Source organism: Sinocyclocheilus rhinocerous, unplaced genomic scaffold (genome assembly GCF_001515625.1).
Source record: "Sinocyclocheilus rhinocerous isolate Xijiao unplaced genomic scaffold, SAMN03320098_v1.1 scaffold1201, whole genome shotgun sequence".
Classification (NCBI taxonomy): domain Eukaryota; kingdom Metazoa; phylum Chordata; class Actinopteri; order Cypriniformes; family Cyprinidae; genus Sinocyclocheilus; species Sinocyclocheilus rhinocerous.
In genome coordinates, this window is record NW_015654059.1 from 539,874 (window position 1) to 557,287 (window position 17,414).

The 17,414-nt window shown below is 43.8% G+C and overlaps 2 protein-coding genes across 4 annotated transcripts in view; both read left to right on the plus strand.

Annotated features, from left to right (window-relative positions):
• LOC107716692 (interferon-induced GTP-binding protein Mx3-like) overlaps positions 1–12,406 on the plus strand; it is a 25,058-nt gene extending 12,652 nt beyond the window's left edge. The window contains exons 5-14 of the mRNA XM_016523201.1: positions 9,577–9,731; positions 9,821–9,959; positions 10,056–10,254; positions 10,368–10,446; positions 10,727–10,849; positions 11,160–11,292; positions 11,398–11,553; positions 11,703–11,779; positions 11,862–12,071; positions 12,170–12,406. Of these exons, the coding sequence (XP_016378687.1) occupies positions 9,577–9,731; positions 9,821–9,959; positions 10,056–10,254; positions 10,368–10,446; positions 10,727–10,849; positions 11,160–11,292; positions 11,398–11,553; positions 11,703–11,779; positions 11,862–12,071; positions 12,170–12,394 (1,496 nt within the window). The 3' untranslated portion in view covers positions 12,395–12,406. The remainder of the gene's footprint in view (positions 1–9,576; positions 9,732–9,820; positions 9,960–10,055; positions 10,255–10,367; positions 10,447–10,726; positions 10,850–11,159; positions 11,293–11,397; positions 11,554–11,702; positions 11,780–11,861; positions 12,072–12,169) is intronic.
• A 2,368-nt stretch (positions 12,407–14,774) lies between these two features.
• LOC107716694 (protein FAM3C-like) overlaps positions 14,775–17,414 on the plus strand; it is a 5,044-nt gene continuing 2,404 nt past the window's right edge. The window contains exons 1-3 of one of the 3 annotated variants that reach the window (XM_016523205.1): positions 14,775–14,929; positions 15,307–15,371; positions 15,441–15,479. In XM_016523205.1, the coding sequence (XP_016378691.1) occupies positions 15,353–15,371; positions 15,441–15,479 (58 nt within the window). In that variant the 5' untranslated portion in view covers positions 14,775–14,929; positions 15,307–15,352. Of the gene's footprint in view, positions 14,930–14,968; positions 15,372–15,440; positions 15,480–17,414 lie in introns of those variants that run through there. The other 2 variants (XM_016523207.1, XM_016523206.1) reach the window with 2 other exon arrangements.

Genomic DNA, 17,414 nt, shown 5'->3' on the forward strand with positions numbered 1-17,414 from the left:
GACCGCAAGCGCTGTGATTGGTCTGCAAGAACCCCTCCCTCCATATGTACTTGAGTTTTGTGTGTGTTTATGTGCACTTTAATATATTTTAATGTTACACATTCTTATATAAAATAAAACAAAGTAAAGAACTTATTTATTATGCTACATAGCATTATACATCAGTAGTTGTCCGCGACAAACAACGTTGATCTGCCGTGGTACAAGTCCTTGTGGAGATTGAAAGTATGCCATCTTCTCCTGTTCCGTTGTTGTCTCCTTTTGTAGTTTTAAATAATGATTTGATGATTTGATATTTATTTGCCGCCGTCACATGTGTACTGCACATCGACGCGGACAACGACGCAGAAGTATAAATGAAAACGCAATGGCGTTCAAGCGAGCGAAATATGAGGGGCTCCCCTTTCTGTATAAGGCAGTGCTTGTACGTCATCCATTCAGAATCTTGACTGAAGCAACTTCTAAGACCCTGAGCTAGCTGACACGGCAATGTCTCGTTCCCGAGGTTACGTGAGTAACCGAGAGCGTTCCCTTTTGATTCGTTCACTTCGACATTGCATTACTATGCTTACTATGCCGACAGCAAATGCAATGAGTTTGCTTCCTTCTTTTCTGAGAAGATCAATAATATCAGGAAGGCGATTAGCACATCCCCAAGTTATGCAGAGGTTAGACAGATTCGACCACAATATCAAAAAGAAGATACTATGTCTGCTTTTGAAGAAATTGATAGCAAAATTTTGGAAGAAATAGTACAGCACCTTAAATCATCAACCTGCTATCTTAACACACGTCCCACATCTTTTTTCAAAAGGGTGCTTAACTGTTGTCGAGGGTCTGTCCATATAAACTTCCCTCGTCCACTTCATGAAGTGGAACGCACTTCAAAATGGCAGCGGGGATTCCCCCGAGGGGAAATGCTTAGGGAAGTTCGCGAGTGCATGTCTAAAAGTGGAGTGGAACGCAGCCTAAGTATGTCAAGTTTCACATACGGAACCACAATGAGAGCGGCAATGATATTGGCGCTCTTGGTAAACACAGTTCAGTCTACAGGACCTAGTCGAAACCATGTAAAAGTCAAAGGGGGCCCGGCGACTAGGCGATGCCGCGTCACACCAGGGGCGGAGTTAACGCTGGTAAAACAGAGAATATGAAATGGTGGCGGTGCCGGCGCCGGCGCCATCACATAAATAGACCAGTTGAAGTTTGTTCATTGATCACTGATCTATAATTGAGAACATTATATATATCAGTGGTTGTGATGCGTATGATGAGTATGATGGTGATCAAGTCCTAAAAGGCGCGATGAACTATATCATAACAATGTGATGAGCTGATAGGGAGCAGCATTGGATTGGTGGCGCGTCAGTACAGGGGTGAATACGACCTGGTCGAAACCACTAGGCATGCAGCTCAGATCATAACGGAGGCTGAGAAGGCGGGTGTGCCGCTCGCACTGACAGCACATGTGAGGCAAGCGACGATACATCTAGGTTATAAAACCTTGCAAAAGTGTTGGGTGACGACCAGCCTGCCGCCATGCAAATGTCCTGAATAGATATGCCATTTGTTCACGCCCATGAGGACGCGAGCCTGCGGGTGGAGTGGGCACGAACCCCTATAGGACATTCCACGCCCTTAGAGCTATAAGCCAAAGCAATTGCGTCGACGATCCAGTGTGACAGCCTTTGCTTGGACACAGGCAGGCCTTTTGTGCGCCCTCGAAAGCATACAAATAGCTGCTCCGAGAGTCTGAACTGTCTAGAGCGCTCTATGACCACTATCAAATCGCTCTTGAAGGAAGGCAAGAATTATTGGTATTGGGCAGTTATATGGGTCTTCACTCCGCGGTACGCACCAATTTGTGAAAACTCTCCATTTATGTGCGTAAAGATGCCTCGTGGAAGGAGCCCTAGCCTCAGAGATAGTGTTCAACACGTGCTGAGGAAGTGCATCTGTTACTGGCAAGCCCCATTGAGCGGCCAGACATGAAGGCTTCATGACTCTGTATTTGGGTGCCATATCGTTCCTTGTGCTTGAGAGAGGAGGTCTCTCGTACAGGGCACAGCAAGAGTGTATTAAGCGGCTCTGACCCGGCCAGTGTTTCGGGGGGCGGAAAGCAGATAGTGTTATGACCTGCGCTTTAAATGGAGTCAAAAGCACTTTAGGCACATAACCTTTTCTAGGCTTCAAGGTGAGTCTGCAATCACCTGGCCTGAATTAAATTCACAAGTCGTCAATTGTCTTGAGAGAGAGCGCTTGCAAGCTCGCTGATTGTATGGGCTCGAACGGGGGTCCCGTGAGAGCTTCAAGTACAAGCGCCAAGTCCCAAGTGGGTAGGGTGGAAGGGCGAGGAGGGTTCAGCCTTCTTGCTCCTTTTAAAAATCGTATGATCAGGTCATTTCTGCCGATTGGGCGATTACCGATGTGTGCGTGAAAGGCTATTATAGCGGCCACATACACTTTCAATGTGGATGGCATACGACCACTATCAAATCGCTCTTGAAGGAAGGCAAGAATTATTGTTATTGGGCAGTTATATGGGTCTTCGCCCCGCGATACGCACCAATTTGTGAAAACTCTCCATTTATGTGCGTAAAGATGCCTCGTGGAAGGAGCCCTAGCCTCAGAGATAGTGTTCAACACGTGCTGAGGAAGTGCATCTGTTACTGGCAAGCCCCATTGAGCGGCCAGACATGAAGGCTTCATGACTCTGTATTTGGGTGCCATATCGTTCCTTGTGCTTGAGAGAGGAGGTCTCTCTTCAGTGGGACAGTCCATGATTGCATGGGCTCAAACGGGGGTCCCGTGAGAGCTTTAAGTACAAGCGCCAAGTCCCAAGTGGGTAGGGTGGAAGGGCGAGGAGGGTTCAGCCTTCTTGCTCCTTTTAAAAATCGTATGATCAGGTCATTTCTGCCGATTGGGCGATTATCGACGTACGCGTGAAAGGCTGTTATAGCGGCCATATACACTTTCAATGTGGATGGCATACGACCACTATCAAATCGCTCTTGAAGGAAGGCAAGAATTATTGGTATTGGGCAGTTATATGGGTCTTCACTCCGCGGTACGCACCAATTTGTGAAAACTCTCCATTTATGTGCGTAAAGATGCCTCGTGGAAGGAGCCCTAGCCTCAGAGATAGTGTTCAACACGTGCTGAGGAAGTGCATCTGTTACTGGCAAGCCCCATTGAGCGGCCAGACATGAAGGCTTCATGACTCTGTATTTGGGTGCCATATCGTTCCTTGTGCTTGAGACCACGGGGGGGCTACCAGCATCTCCACTAGTTCTGGGAACCACGGCTGATTGGGCCATTTCGGTGCCACTAACAGAACAGATTCCCTTTCCTCTCTGATTTTGCAAAGCACGCGAGGCAGAAGTTTCCACTCCCAGGGGAGACTGTGTCAGTGAATAAAACAGTGAAAATCCACCTCCTCCCTGCCAAATACACTCCAAATCATATTGACTGTCAAAGGGTGTAATCTCCACTCTCCGTGGATCACCCCGCCCCTCGACAGTAAGTCTGCGCAGTGATTCTTGCGTCCGGGGACATGTACTGCCCGGATGGAGCGGAGGTGTTGATCTGCCCACAGAAGAAGGTCTCTCGCTAGCCGCAGCAGCGGCCGCGAGCTCACATCCCCTTGGTGATTTATAAATGCTACCACTGTCATGGTGTCCGTCCTGATGAGAATGTGACGGTGGAGAATGTCCGGGAGAAAGCACTCAAGCGCTAGGTGTACAGCACGGAGCTCCAGACAGTTTATGTGCCACAACTTCTCAGTTTCTGACCACGTTCCTAAGGCTGGTCTGCCGTCGCATACGGCTCCCCAACCCGTGCTCGATGCATCTGTCGTAACAGTTTTTCTCCTGGTCACTTGGCCAATAGGAACACCCCGGCGATACAGTGTCATATCGTGCCAAGGGGCCAGCACTTTCAAGCAGTCGTGCGTTACTCGTATGCGTAAGGTGCCCGCGCGCCATGCGCTCTGTGGCACGCAACTTTTCAGCCAGAGCTGAAACGGTCGCATATGTAGGAGTCCTAATTTGTACACTGTTGAGGCGGCAGCCATCTGGCCGAGCGCCCTCTGAAAGCATTTCAGCGGGGGAGAGTTCCCTAACCTGAAGACTGCGAGAGAGCTGATCAGTTTTTGTGTGCGCTCTTCCGAAAGACGCGCTCGCATATTGATTGAATTCAGCTCTACTCCTAAAAAGGAGATGTTCTGGCCCCAGCATGCTCTTTTGCATATTCACAGTCAGCCCTAAGCTCTGAACATGAGCGAGAAGTCTGAGCTTGTCGCTGAGCAGCGCGCTCTCTGATTGGGCTAAGACTAGCCAATCGTCGAGATCGTCCGCTCTGCTTCAGAGGAGAAAGAGCAGAATCCATGCACTTCGTAAACGTACTTCTTGCTCCTTTTAAAAATCGTATGATCAGGTCATTTCTGCCGATTGGGCGATTACCGATGTGTGCGTGAAAGGCTATTATAGCGGCCACATACACTTTCAATGTGGATGGCATACGACCACTATCAAATCGCTCTTGAAGGAAGGCAAGAATTATTGGTATTGGGCAGTTATATGGGTCTTCACTCCGCGGTACGCACCAATTTGTGAAAACTCTCCATTTATGTGCGTAAAGATGCCTCGTGGAAGGAGCCCTAGCCTCAGAGATAGTGTTCAACACGTGCTGAGGAAGTGCATCTGTTACTGGCAAGCCCCATTGAGCGGCCAGACATGAAGGCTTCATGACTCTGTATTTGGGTGCCATATCGTTCCTTGTGCTTGAGAGAGGAGGTCTCTCTTCAGTGGGACAGTCCATGGGGGGGCTACCAGCATCTCCACTAGTTCTGGGAACCACGGCTGGTTGGGCCATTTCGGTGCCACTAACAGAACAGATTCCCTTTCCTCTCTGATTTTGCAAAGCACGCGAGGCAGAAGTTTCACTGGAGGAAAGGCATACTTGCGTACTTTCGGCCAGCTGTGAGCTAGTGCATCCACTCCCAGGGGAGACTGTGTCAGTGAATACAGAAGAAGGTCTCTCGCCAGCCGCAGCAGCGGCCGCGAGCTCACACCCCCTTGGTGATTTATAAACGCTACCACTGTCATGCTGTCCGTCCTGATGAGAACGTGACGGTGGAGAATGTCCGGGAGAAAGCACTCGAGCGCTAGGTGTACAGCACGGAGCTCCAGACAGTTTATGTGCCACAACTTCTCAGTTTCTGACCACGTCCCGAAGGCTGGTCTGCTGCCGCATGTGGCTCCCCAACCCGTGCTTGATGCATCTGTCGTAACAGTCTTTCTCCTGATCACTTGGCCAATAGGAACACCACGGCGATACGGAGTCATATCGCGCCAAGGGGTCAGCGCTTTCAAGCAGTCGTGCATTACTCGTACGCGCAAGGTTCAGCTCTTTTCAGCCAGAGCTGAAGCGGTCGCATATGTAGGAGTCCTAATTCACTCCCAGGGGAGACTGTGTCAGTGAATAAAACAGTGAAAATCCACCTCCTCCCTGCCAAATACACTCCAAATCATATTGACTGTCAAAGGGTGTAATCCCGAAGGCTGGTCTGCTGCCGCATGTGGCTCCCCAACCCGTGCTTGATGCATCTGTCGTAACAGTCTTTCTCCTGATCACTTGGCCAATAGGAACACCACTGCGATCCGGAGTCATATCGCGCCAAGGGGTCAGCGCTTTCAAGCAGTCGTGCATTACTCGTACGCGCAAGTTTCAGCTCTTTTCAGCCAGAGCTGAAGCGGTCGCATATGTAGGAGTCCTAATTTGCACACTGTTGAGGCGGCAGCCATCTGGCCAAGTGTCCTCTGAAAGCATTTCAGCGGGGGAGAGTGTCCTAACTTGAAGACTGCAAGAGAGCTGATCAGTTTTTGTGAGCGCTCCTCCGGCAGACGCGCTCGCATATTGATTGAATTCAGCTCCACTCCTAAAAAGGAGATGTTCTGGCTCGGTACCAGCATGCTCTTTTGCATATTCACAGTCAGCCCTAAGCTCTGAACATGAGCGAGAAGTCTGAGCTTGTTGCTGAGCAGCGCGTTCTCTGATTGGGCTAAGATCAGGATGCGCATTCCGCTCTGCTTTAGAGGAGAGAGAGCAGCATCCATGCACTTCGTAAATGTACGAGGGGCTAGGGATAAGCCGAAGGGTAGGACCGTGAATTGATACGCTATCTCCTCGAATGCAAATCTCAGGAAGCGCCTGTGGCGGGTGGCTACCTGAATGTGGAAATAAGCATCCTTTAAATCCACGGAGATAAACCAATCGCCCGGTCTGATGTGTGAGAGGATTTGCCTTAGTGTAATAATTTTGAACGAGCGCTTCGAAAGCGTGCGATTCAGCGGTCTCAAATCCAAGATTGGGCGGAGTCAGCCGTCTTTCTTTGGCACCAGAAAATAACGACTGTAGAAGCCGCTCTCGTGATCTGCAAGGGCACTGTCTCTACAGCGTGTTTTGCGAGAAGATTGTGTATTTCCTCTCGCAGAACTGAGGCATTCTGATCCCATACAGTGGACATTAACACACCGTTGAAATGGGGTGGTCTGCGGAAGAACTGAAGCGTGTAGCAGTTCTTTATTGATTTCATAACCCACTCTGATACCCCTGGCAGCGTCTGCCATGCTTCTGTGAACTGTGACAGCGGGCGAGGCGGGTTGCACACCGTGACGGATAACTCGCCGTTGGGGGGCGGGGTGAGTGTGAGAGTGAGTGATGGGGGAGAGGGGAGTGAAAGGAGGAAAATTGCCCTGATATTGAAGTGTTGTATTTTTTTGCACTGCATAGTGGAACAGTCAAAACACAAACATGACAATCGTTCTTGCCGCCCGCAACAGGCAGGGGGTGTGGTGAACACACACAGTGGCGCGAGCAGACTTATTCAGTGGCTCGTCTTCGGCGCTGGATGCAGCTTTCCTCCTCTGAGAGACAGCGTCAGGAACGCGGCTTTGATTCTGGTGCCGGTGGCCTACCGCCTCTGTCAGGGCGGGGCCTCTCACTATTGGAGCCCTGATGGCGCTTTGGCCATTGCTGTCTTGGCCTCACCGCCATCTCATATTCGCGCCGAACTGCAGCAGAAGAGGCATGTGGTCTTCCCGCGCGCTGTGCTGAGGAGGAGCGGGAATGCGTAGGAGGTTTCGGACCGGCGCGTTTTGGCTGGAAGTGGCTAATGGCCTTAGACTGTTTCTGCGCTTCAACGAAGCGCTCCGTGAACGTCTCCACCGCAGCTCCAAAGAGACCTGATGGATTCACGGGTGTGCCCGATTCTGGTGCCGGTGGCCTACCGCCTCTGTCAGGGCGGGGCCTCTCACTATTGGAGCCCTGATGGCGCTTTGGCCATTGCTGTCTTGGCCTCACCGCCATCTCATATTCGCGCCGAACTGCAGCAGAAGAGGCATGTGGTCTTCCCGCGCGCTGTGCTGAGGAGGAGCGGGAATGCGTAGGAGGTTTCGGACCGGCGCGTTTTGGCTGGAAGTGGCTAATGGCCTTAGACTGTTTCTGCGCTTCGACGAAGCGCTCCGGGAACGTCTCCACCACCGCTCCAAAGAGACCTGATGGATTCACGGGTGTGCCCAGAAGGGCTGTCTTCTCTGAGTCTTTCAACTCAGTCAGGGTAAGCCACAGGTGACGATCCAGCACTACAAGATTTCCCATGTTGTGGCCGATTGCGCGAGCTGTAACTTGCGTCGCTTTGAGGGCCAGATCCGTGGCACGTCGGAGCTCTTTGAAGACTTCAGGGTCCGGGCCACCCTCATCCAGAGACTTGAGAAGTTTGGCGTGATACACCTGGAGTATTGCCATGACGTGCAGTGCTGAAGCTGCCTGGCCTGCCGCGTAGAAAGCCTTGCCAGCAAAGTTTGCGGTGGCGCGACAAGGTTTAGAAGGGAGAGACGCGTTGTTTCTCACTCTCCAGTTCGCCGCGGCTGCAGGACAGAGGTGGGCAGCAACGGCTTCCTCCACGGGGGGAAGTTTAACATACCTCACTCGGTCAGCGCCGTCCACAGCTGACAGGAGGGAGGATCCCAGATTGTGCACTCGACTGGTGAGCGGCGCGTTCCACGACTTTACTATTTCATCGTGCACCTCCGGGAAAAAGGTGCCGGGCCTCCGCGGGGTGTCCTTTCGTCCGCGGTCTGACTGGAGGTACCACTCGTCCAGACGGCTTCTGGCCGGCTCGGCAGGAGGCGCCCCCTCCAAACCGAGCTCATCAACGAGGGAGGATCCCAGATTGTGCACTCGACTGGTGAGCGGCGCGTTCCACGACTTTACTATTTCATCGTGCACCTCCGGGAAAAAGGTGCCGGGCCTCCGCGGGGTGTCCTTTCGTCCGCGGTCTGACTGGAGGTACCACTCGTCCAGACGGCTTCTGGCCGGCTCGGCAGGAGGCGCCCACTCCAAACCAAGCTCATCAAACGCCATCGGAGAGTTTGATTGGCTCCGCGCAGGAGAGGCAATCGCGAGAGGTCATCCTTGTCCGAAGCTCACCGGAACACAGCAGGGGAGAGAAGGCGTGTCCGCTGCAGCGTGTAGATCACGGTGAGTACTCTTGATGATAGGCTTCTTGCTTCTCGTAGAAGGTTGGCTGAAGGAAAAGATTCTGAATGGATGACGTACAAGCGCTGCCTTATATAGAGAGGGGAGCCCCTCATATTTCGCTCCTGCTTGAACACCATTGGCCAGTTTCACTAGTGTGATTCAATAAGGCTTCAGTAGTATTTGGAGGAAGGGTTTCACCATAAGCATAGTAATGCAATGTCGAAGTGAACGAATCGAAAGGGAACTGACGCATAGCCTACGGCGTAAAGGCTACGGCATAGGTCCGACGCGGAAGTATAAATCAGCCTACTCTCACTCCTTCCCCGCTATCTATCTATCTTCATCGCCGAAGCCCTAAACGACCGCGAACGACACTCCCCTCCCAACAATATCTGAGTACCGCCGTCCTATTTCGGCTTGTAAATAGACTGACAGCGAGCCCGCATCCATTCTCTTTTGCACTCTTTTTAATCCTTCTCACCACAGTCTCTGAATACACAGATCACACCCCGGTGTTCCTTGTTCCCCTATCAGTCTCATTGATTGATATTTGTTTCACTGTTTTCAAATTCAACTCCACAAACGCACTCAAACATACGCAAACATAACATTGTGGAATTGAAGAAAATTGAACAGAATTGAACAGAAATTGACGAATCATCATTTTGGTAAGCTTAATGTATGCACCTATAGGAAGAGGGAAAATTCAGAACCTGCCTGTAATTGACCATGAAAACTCACGTTTAATCATTTTTTAACCAAATACAAAAAGTTATAGTGAAATAAGACATTTATTATTATTATCGTTTAATAAATTACATCAATTTGGTAAATTACCAAATTCTCTTTGGGTGGACCACAGTTGGAAGCCACTGAATGGAAAAATCCAAGCAAAAATCATTTAGTGAGGGTGTCGTGAACAATTGTGTCAAATGGGTCTACCTAGGACCCAGGGCATAGTCAATTTGTATTTGTAGCAAATAGCTCTCTGTTACAGTGTGTTGAGAAACACATTTTGCAATGTGTGTGTTACAGCCCAGAATGAGCTGGCAGGAAGAGGGGTAGGAATATGTGATGAGCTCATCACTTTAGAGGTCATGTCACCAGATGTGTGTGACCTCACACTGATCGATCTACCTGGAATTGCCCGAGTCCCAGTAAACGGACAACCAGATGATATTGAAAAACAGGTCGGTGATATAATCTGATTTTGTATGCCACATTCAGTACCAGACTTATCCAGTTTTAAAACTTCATGTCTTGCCTTCATGTCTTGTAGATCAAACGTCTGATCATGAAATATATTGAGAAGCAAGAGACTATAAACATGGTAGTGGTCCCTTGTAACATTGACATTGCAACAACAGAAGCATTAATCATGGCACAAAAAGTAGATCCTGAGGGCAAAAGAACTGTCGGTAATGAAGCAGAACATCTCCAATGTCACCAAATATCTTTTAGCACTTCTGTCAGCAAATGCAGATTTTACAAATAAGATTTTTTCATTCTCACAGGCATTTTGACCAAGCCAGACCTCATAGACAGGGGAACAGAGACAACAATTATGGACATTGCCCAGAACAAAACGATTCCGCTCCGCAAAGGTTACATCATGGTGAAGTGTAGAGGACAACATCAGATCAATGAGAAAATTTCTCTGGAGGAGGCAGCACAAAAAGAGAGAGATTTCTTCCAGAAACACAATTTTTTCAGGTTACAATCTGAAAAGATTATTTAATCTTTTGCTCTCAAAAATGTAATAATACCTGCTTATCAAGCTATGCCACCTTACAAAAAGACAAAAAGTGCCTTTACTTTTTCAACAGATGCCTCTTGAATGAGGACAAAGCGACTATTAAAAGTCTTGCTGTCAAATTGACTCAGCATCTCGTTGATCATATTAAAGTAAGTTTCTAAACATCAGGGATTCAGACTTATACTTTTGAAATTTAAATTTACAGTTTTGAAAGCAAAATCAGTCATAAATTCCCACTGATGCATTTCCTCTGATCTTTTTAACCCCTTGTGTTTGCAGTTTAATATTCTTGACTAAGAACACACACCTCATTCACACACCTCATATGCAATGTGAAAAAGATCGAAATGGCAAAATGAATCTCATTCATTTTGAGTCTATATCACTGTTCATGTAATTTATTTATTTTTTTTCACTCATTTTTGTGAGAAATCCCTGCCTCAGCTCAATGAGCAGATAAAAAAGCAGGTGTGGGACCTGAGGAATGACCTCAAAGAGTGTGAGGCTGGACCACCACAAGACCCTAAGGGGGCCAAAAAATTCCTCACTGAAGTAAGAATTGAATTATCTCAGTCCATCACATCTTATTGCTTCTCATAATTATTATTTTGGGTCCAAGAATGTCACTAGATATACTCAGTTTTGTCAGATACAGCCACAAGGTTAGAATTTACATTTTTGCCAATAATTGTGGAACAGCAATGATTAGAATAAATTATTGCGATGATGACGATATCCTCCAGGATCACCTAAACAAATTATTTAAATAAATTTCATCCATTTTTGTTATATTTCTATATGATTAATGTTATTATTATATAACATACTTTTTATGTAACAAATGTTATTTTTACACTCATAGACTTTAATAGGGTTCATTAACCAAATCAAGTACATATCAGCAGGAGAGCTGATCATTGAAGAAAATTTATTTGTCCAGCTCCGGATGGAATTTAAGAAGTGGAATGATCATCTTAATGAGAGAAAGCCATCTTGTCAGTATATTTTCATATTTAAGAAACATAATATAAGTTTAAATTTACTGTTGCGTTTTATTTTAGTCAATTGATTAAAATAAATCTGTTTTGCTCCCAAACAAGTTAATAATTTGCCGGAAGAGGAAATAACATTTAACCAGAATTACAGAGGGAGGGAACTGCTCGGCTTCAGCAACTACAAAATGTTTGAGGTGGTTCTGCAGAAGCATGTGGCCACACTTAAAGAACCTGCCATTGACTTACTCAGTGCCATCAAAGGTATCTTCATGTTTAACATCTTTCTGGTTTCCAATATAAGACCAAAAGATTAGATCACATCTGAATGCCACTTGGAATGTATTTGTAGTTTTAGCACATCTGGTTTGTGAGACTATTTGCCTTTTTTAATTTATGTATTTTTCCTGAAGGCATCGTCATCAAGCAGTTTACTGATGTAGTCAATCAGTGTTTCCAGAACTACCCTGTTCTTCTAGATATCACGAAGGTAAATATTGCTCTTGATTAGTGGTAAACAAAACTGAATGATTGTCCATCAAGTTTTCTCTGTACTTTTTCATTTTTTTTAGGACAAAATTTACAACATTCAATCAGTCCAGCAAGAAAAGGCGGAGAAAAGGATCTCAGAGCAGTTTGAAATGGAAGACATGATCTTCACTCAAGATCCCATCTACTTGAAGAGCCTGAAAGAAATTACCAAAGAGACATTTTCAGAAGAGCAGTTACCTCTCTTTGACAAAAAATGCAAGTACGGTGAAATGCTGCAAGCATATTATGAGGTATTATGAGGTTTTCTTAGTTTTCTGTAACAAATATGAAGCTCTTTTCAGAGACTGAATGGACTGCAGTGCTTAGCAGCTCTTTGATTTTCTTTCAGATTGTGGTGCAGCGGATGGCTGACCAACTGCCCATGATGATCACTCTTTTCATGCTGAAGCAAACTGCTCACCTCCTGTCTATTGACATGTTGAGTTTACTGGATGGGGCAAATGTGAGCGAGCTCCTGTTCGAGGACTCTGATGTTGGTAAAAAGCGCAGAGACCTACATGCTCGTCTGGACCGTATGAGAATTGGTCAGGAAAAAATTAGCAATTTCATCTGAGCAATCTACTGACTGGAGGATAACTTTTATATTAATACACTGTAATTTTTTTTTAACATTTTAAAAAATACTTCTAGTTAAATATAACTGTCATTGTAACAGAATATCTAAACTTTCATGTAACAATTTAAAAAAAAAAAAGATACCTTATTGCAGAACAGGCATATCTTTGCTTGTTTCCATGTTGCAGTATGCCTTAGATAAAAACATAATGTCTTTTTCTGCCTCAAATAAAATGTTTAATCATTGGTTTCTTATTTATGTGGTGTGCTGAATGAAAATTATGCCAGGGCAAGTATAAGATTGTGAACACTGATGTAATGATAATGAATGCTATTCAATCACATTGTTGTAAAGGTATCTTATTTGGCTCTGTGTGGAGGATGGCTTTCTGTCTGCCTGTTTGGCATTCTTGGGAACCCTATAAATTTAGATCAGAGTTAGAAAAAGGGAATGACATGAATAGTTTGCAGTATCTCAATGTATAAATGAAATCCAGCTATAATCCACCAGTAGTAGCTGACTAATGAAAACACTTGAAGGGTTTAGAAATTACTTTTTTCCCCTTTTTGGTATGATTCAGCACAATGTACATACAATACACTATAAAGAGACAAAAAAAAAAGAAAAAGAAAAAAAAAAGAAAATTCTGTCAGCATTTGCTTACCTTCGTGTTCAAATCTGTTTAATTAAGTGTGAACAAGAGTGCTGTTATTACATTATTAGCCAATATAGGTAAATAGCTAGAAGAATAACAAAGTACAATAAACAGTAAAACTATTTGTGCTACAAACCAGTGTGATTGAAAAATGAAAAATATAGCTGCAAGCAGCAATTAAGGGGCCAAGCACAACAGAGGCAGAATGAGGAGCAAGCATGGCAGGGAGGATCAGACCAAATGCAACAATGAAATTAAAGACATTTTAAGGTGATTTTACTCAAACTGGCTGAAAAATCATAAATTCAGTCATTAGTAATATGATTTAATGGTTTATCAATTTTGACCAGAAGGTGGCACTGTTACCAAATTGATGTGGTATGGTCAGTGTGATGTGACAATGACAGATGTGGGTAGTTTAGTTCTGAAGATGTAGAGGATGTGAATAATAAAATAAATATGATTCTGTGTAGTTCAGCACAAGAGATAATAGGGAAAAGTAAAGGGGCAAGAATGAAAAAGGCTGTACCATGGTGGACAGAAAAATGTAGTGAAGTAATTAAAACCAGAAACAGAGCTTTAAGAAAAGTAAAAAAATCACATTCTTTTGATGATTTTATAAATTACAAGAGAACTCAAGCAGTGGTAAGAAAAGTAATAAGGATAACTAAAAGAAATTACTGGAGACAATTCTGTGATGAAATTGGTCTAAATGTAGATATAAGTGATATGTGGAAGATGGTTAGGAAGATGGGTGGGAAACAGATGTATAAAAGTATTCCAGTTTTAATAAAAGAGGGTAGATATATAATGACTAATGAAGAAAAGGCAGAGGAGTTAGTAGAAGCATTCGTTAAGGTTCATAGTAATAATAATATATCGGAAAGTATGAAAGTACAGAGGGAACACATTTTGAAAGAGAATCCTAATGTGTTGGTTCGAAAAGTGCCATCTGGATGCACATGGGATACAGATCTTACAATGTATGAACTGAAGCAGTACAATGTATGAACTGAAGCAGGTGTTACACGGGGTGAAACATACATCGCCAGGAAAAGACGAAATATGTTATGAAATGATAAAACATGTTTCAGATGTGTCTCTGAACATTATTTTAGAGTTTTTTAATAAGGTATGGGAGTTAGGAAAACTCCCTACCTCTTGGAAACACGGAGTGATAATTCCAATTGGAAAGCCTGGAAAGGATCACTCAAAAGCATCAAATTATAGACCAATTTCTTTAACATCTAATTTATGCAAAGTGATGGAGAGAATGATAATATTAGCCGATTAAATTATGTAATAGAAAAGAAAAATCTAATATGTTCATATCAGAGTGGCTTTAGAAAAGGGCGTAATACAATGGATGCAATAATATGTCTAGAATCTGACATTAGAAAGGCAATAGTGAATAAGGAGGTGTTGGTAGGTGTGTTTTATGATGTGGAAAAAGCCTATGATATGCTGTAGAAAGAGGGACTTTTAGTTAAATTAGACAAGATGGGAATAAAAGGAAAAAGTACAGATTTGATTAGAAGAATTTAGTTTTTTTTTAAATATTAGTAGTATATAATATATTCGTTCATGGAGGCATCACACTCCATCCCAGTAGGTGGCGGAAATGCACCTTAAGCTGGTTTGCCAACCGCCATTAAACACAAAAGAAGAAGAAGAAGAATGACGCAGATGTTGTGCTCCTGTAGTCGACACCGCCATCTAGCGGGTTGGCTGCCGAATGACAGACACGCCAACGCAGAACTACAAACGCAAACAGCCGCGAGGCTACGGCGTCCACAAACGGACAACTGTCTTCTTTGTCATAGTAATTACTTGTAAATACTACATGGACATAAGAAGGGAATCGTTCTTTTAAATGAGTAGGATATACTGCGTTATACTACTTTTTTTAGTATAATTTCAAGTCTACGTGTGTTTCTTTTCTCAATTTTGTACTTAAAGGTAGTCAGGAACGAGAGCAAACTTATTCGCATGCAAGCTGACAAACTAGATTGTGCTTTAGCCGGAATCCTAAAAAACGAGTTAACCAAGTTGGACAGAATGGTTTAAATACAATGCACTACCTTTGCACTGTCATTAGTCAGCCTAACTCTACAGTCTAAAGTCTAGAGCAATTTCAATCAATTAGATCAGCAAGGACAACGCTGAAAATTTTTTTAAAGACAGAAATTGATCCAATGATAGATTACTAATGTGATGTGTTGAATAACCTGTATTTCTTCACCTTCACGTAAAGTGGACGTACAGCTGCCGTGAGGAGAGCGGAGCATAACAATTCAGTCATGATATACATGCGAAGAGGTTTGTTTTCCTTCTCTTCGTTATCTATTTCTGTCTCTTTTATGTCTATGTTGACATTTTTATTTCTAGTTGGTCCCCTTGTGCTACACAAGAGACAGAGAGACAAAAGTAAGTTATGTTTTTGAAGACATGCTAGATGTCTCATTCATTCAGAAGCGCAATGCAATGTTTACTTTCCTGGTTATATTGTCTTGTATCACAATGCAGTTCCATTCAAACTGGAAAGTGACTCTGAATGCAAATGTCTCTTTTGCATAGTTGCCAGAAAAATAATGTATTCTCAGCTTTCAAAGTTGTTTGTGATGCCACAGCCCTCCTAAATAGACTTTATATCATTTTCTTCTATGAATGTTCCTGTCTGCTTAAACTGGTCAAACTGGTTTTGTCACATGGTAGCTTCTGTTTTGTTACTGCTCCAAGGTGGTCTAAAAGATCTAACCAGCTTAATCCACCAGGTCGACCAGGTTGATCTCAGGCCTGACTATAAATGACCAACATGGTCCGAAACCAAGAAAAACTGTGTGTCTTTAAACGTAATTGTCTTATATTTACTGAACTCACCCTATTAGGAGCAAGATAATATGTGGACATTAAATCTACAATCAAAGATGAATATTACTGTATAATGAGAATTAGGGTAAACTTACCTATTAAGCTCACGTACCCATTAAGCACACTTCCATATTTGGGCTCAGATTATAAAAAGAAAAAATAATGTATTATCATACTTGATGTCTTAACAAACTGATGTGTTTGTTACTACATACCTCCTGTCATTTCAAGTCAATCAGATCATTGCACACTGAGATATGAGTCTCCAGGGCTGTGTCCGAAATCGCCCCCTATACCCTCAATCACTATTCCCTACATTAGGTCACTAATTCAGTTCACTAGAAGGAGTGAATGAAAACGAGTAGTGAATTCGGACACTGAGTGCACCGGAAGGAATGCCGCTTTTGCATAGTTTGTGCTTGCTGTTTATTAATCATTTGAAACTAGCAAACTAGCAGCTCCAGTAGTAAGATTAAAGGATTTATCTTGAACTCGGTCACGGAAATTATGTATAAACCCTAATCAAACAATTTAATAATAAATTTACAATGAATTTATACCCGTGTTGTACATATGCTGTACGCCATGGATGAGCGCTTTGTAAAAATGAACGGATTGATTAATCAGCTGCGGGCGCCATCTTCTGGCGAGATGCGGGAATTAATTCGGCGCGTGACTCTCACGGTTAAATTACTTCACAGACATTACTGGCTTGTACTTTTACATCCATAATATTATAAATTGATAGTTTATTGCTGGTCTGTGGTTTTAAACTGCTGTATTTTTTAAATATTTCATATTATTTTAAGGTGAGCTTAAAGGGTAACTTACACTACTATGAAAATCACACAGCTTAAGTGTGACATCAATAAGAAAAAGTATAATTTCATAGATATTGTTAATAGTAGTTTTTTGAATTTGGGTTACTTAGCTGAATGTGGACTAGTCTGGATGTTGCAATGTGCTTAAATGACATTTCATTATGAATATATAACTGATCGAATTGAATGCAAAATCTTGTCATTTTAATATATATTACATGAAATTTATTAAAAATTGTTTCTGCTCCCATTAAGCTCAGTGTGCTCTCTTTAAGCTCTTCCACATTGAACTTCAATGTAAATACTTCATAAACAGACTTTAAATATGAACTGATGGTTATCACTTTAAGTTAAGTTAATTGATTTTCTGTGGAATCTGTCAACTCAAATCTGCAGACTGGCTCTGACCTTTGGCAACTACTGTGAACTTCTCCAGACTGTAAATCAGTGGAAAATTAGAAAATTAGGCAAAAATTGTGTAGTGTATTCCAACCTTAAGAGACTATAGATAAGTTGACATCCATTTAATAAGAGTCTTCATAATGAGGCTAGTTTCTGTGTTCATCCCCGTGAATGAAATGTTTTATTGGTTTGTTTTATTTGACTTTTGAATTTGTGTTACTTAGCTGAACATGGACTAGTCTAGATGTTGCAATGTGCTTAAATGACA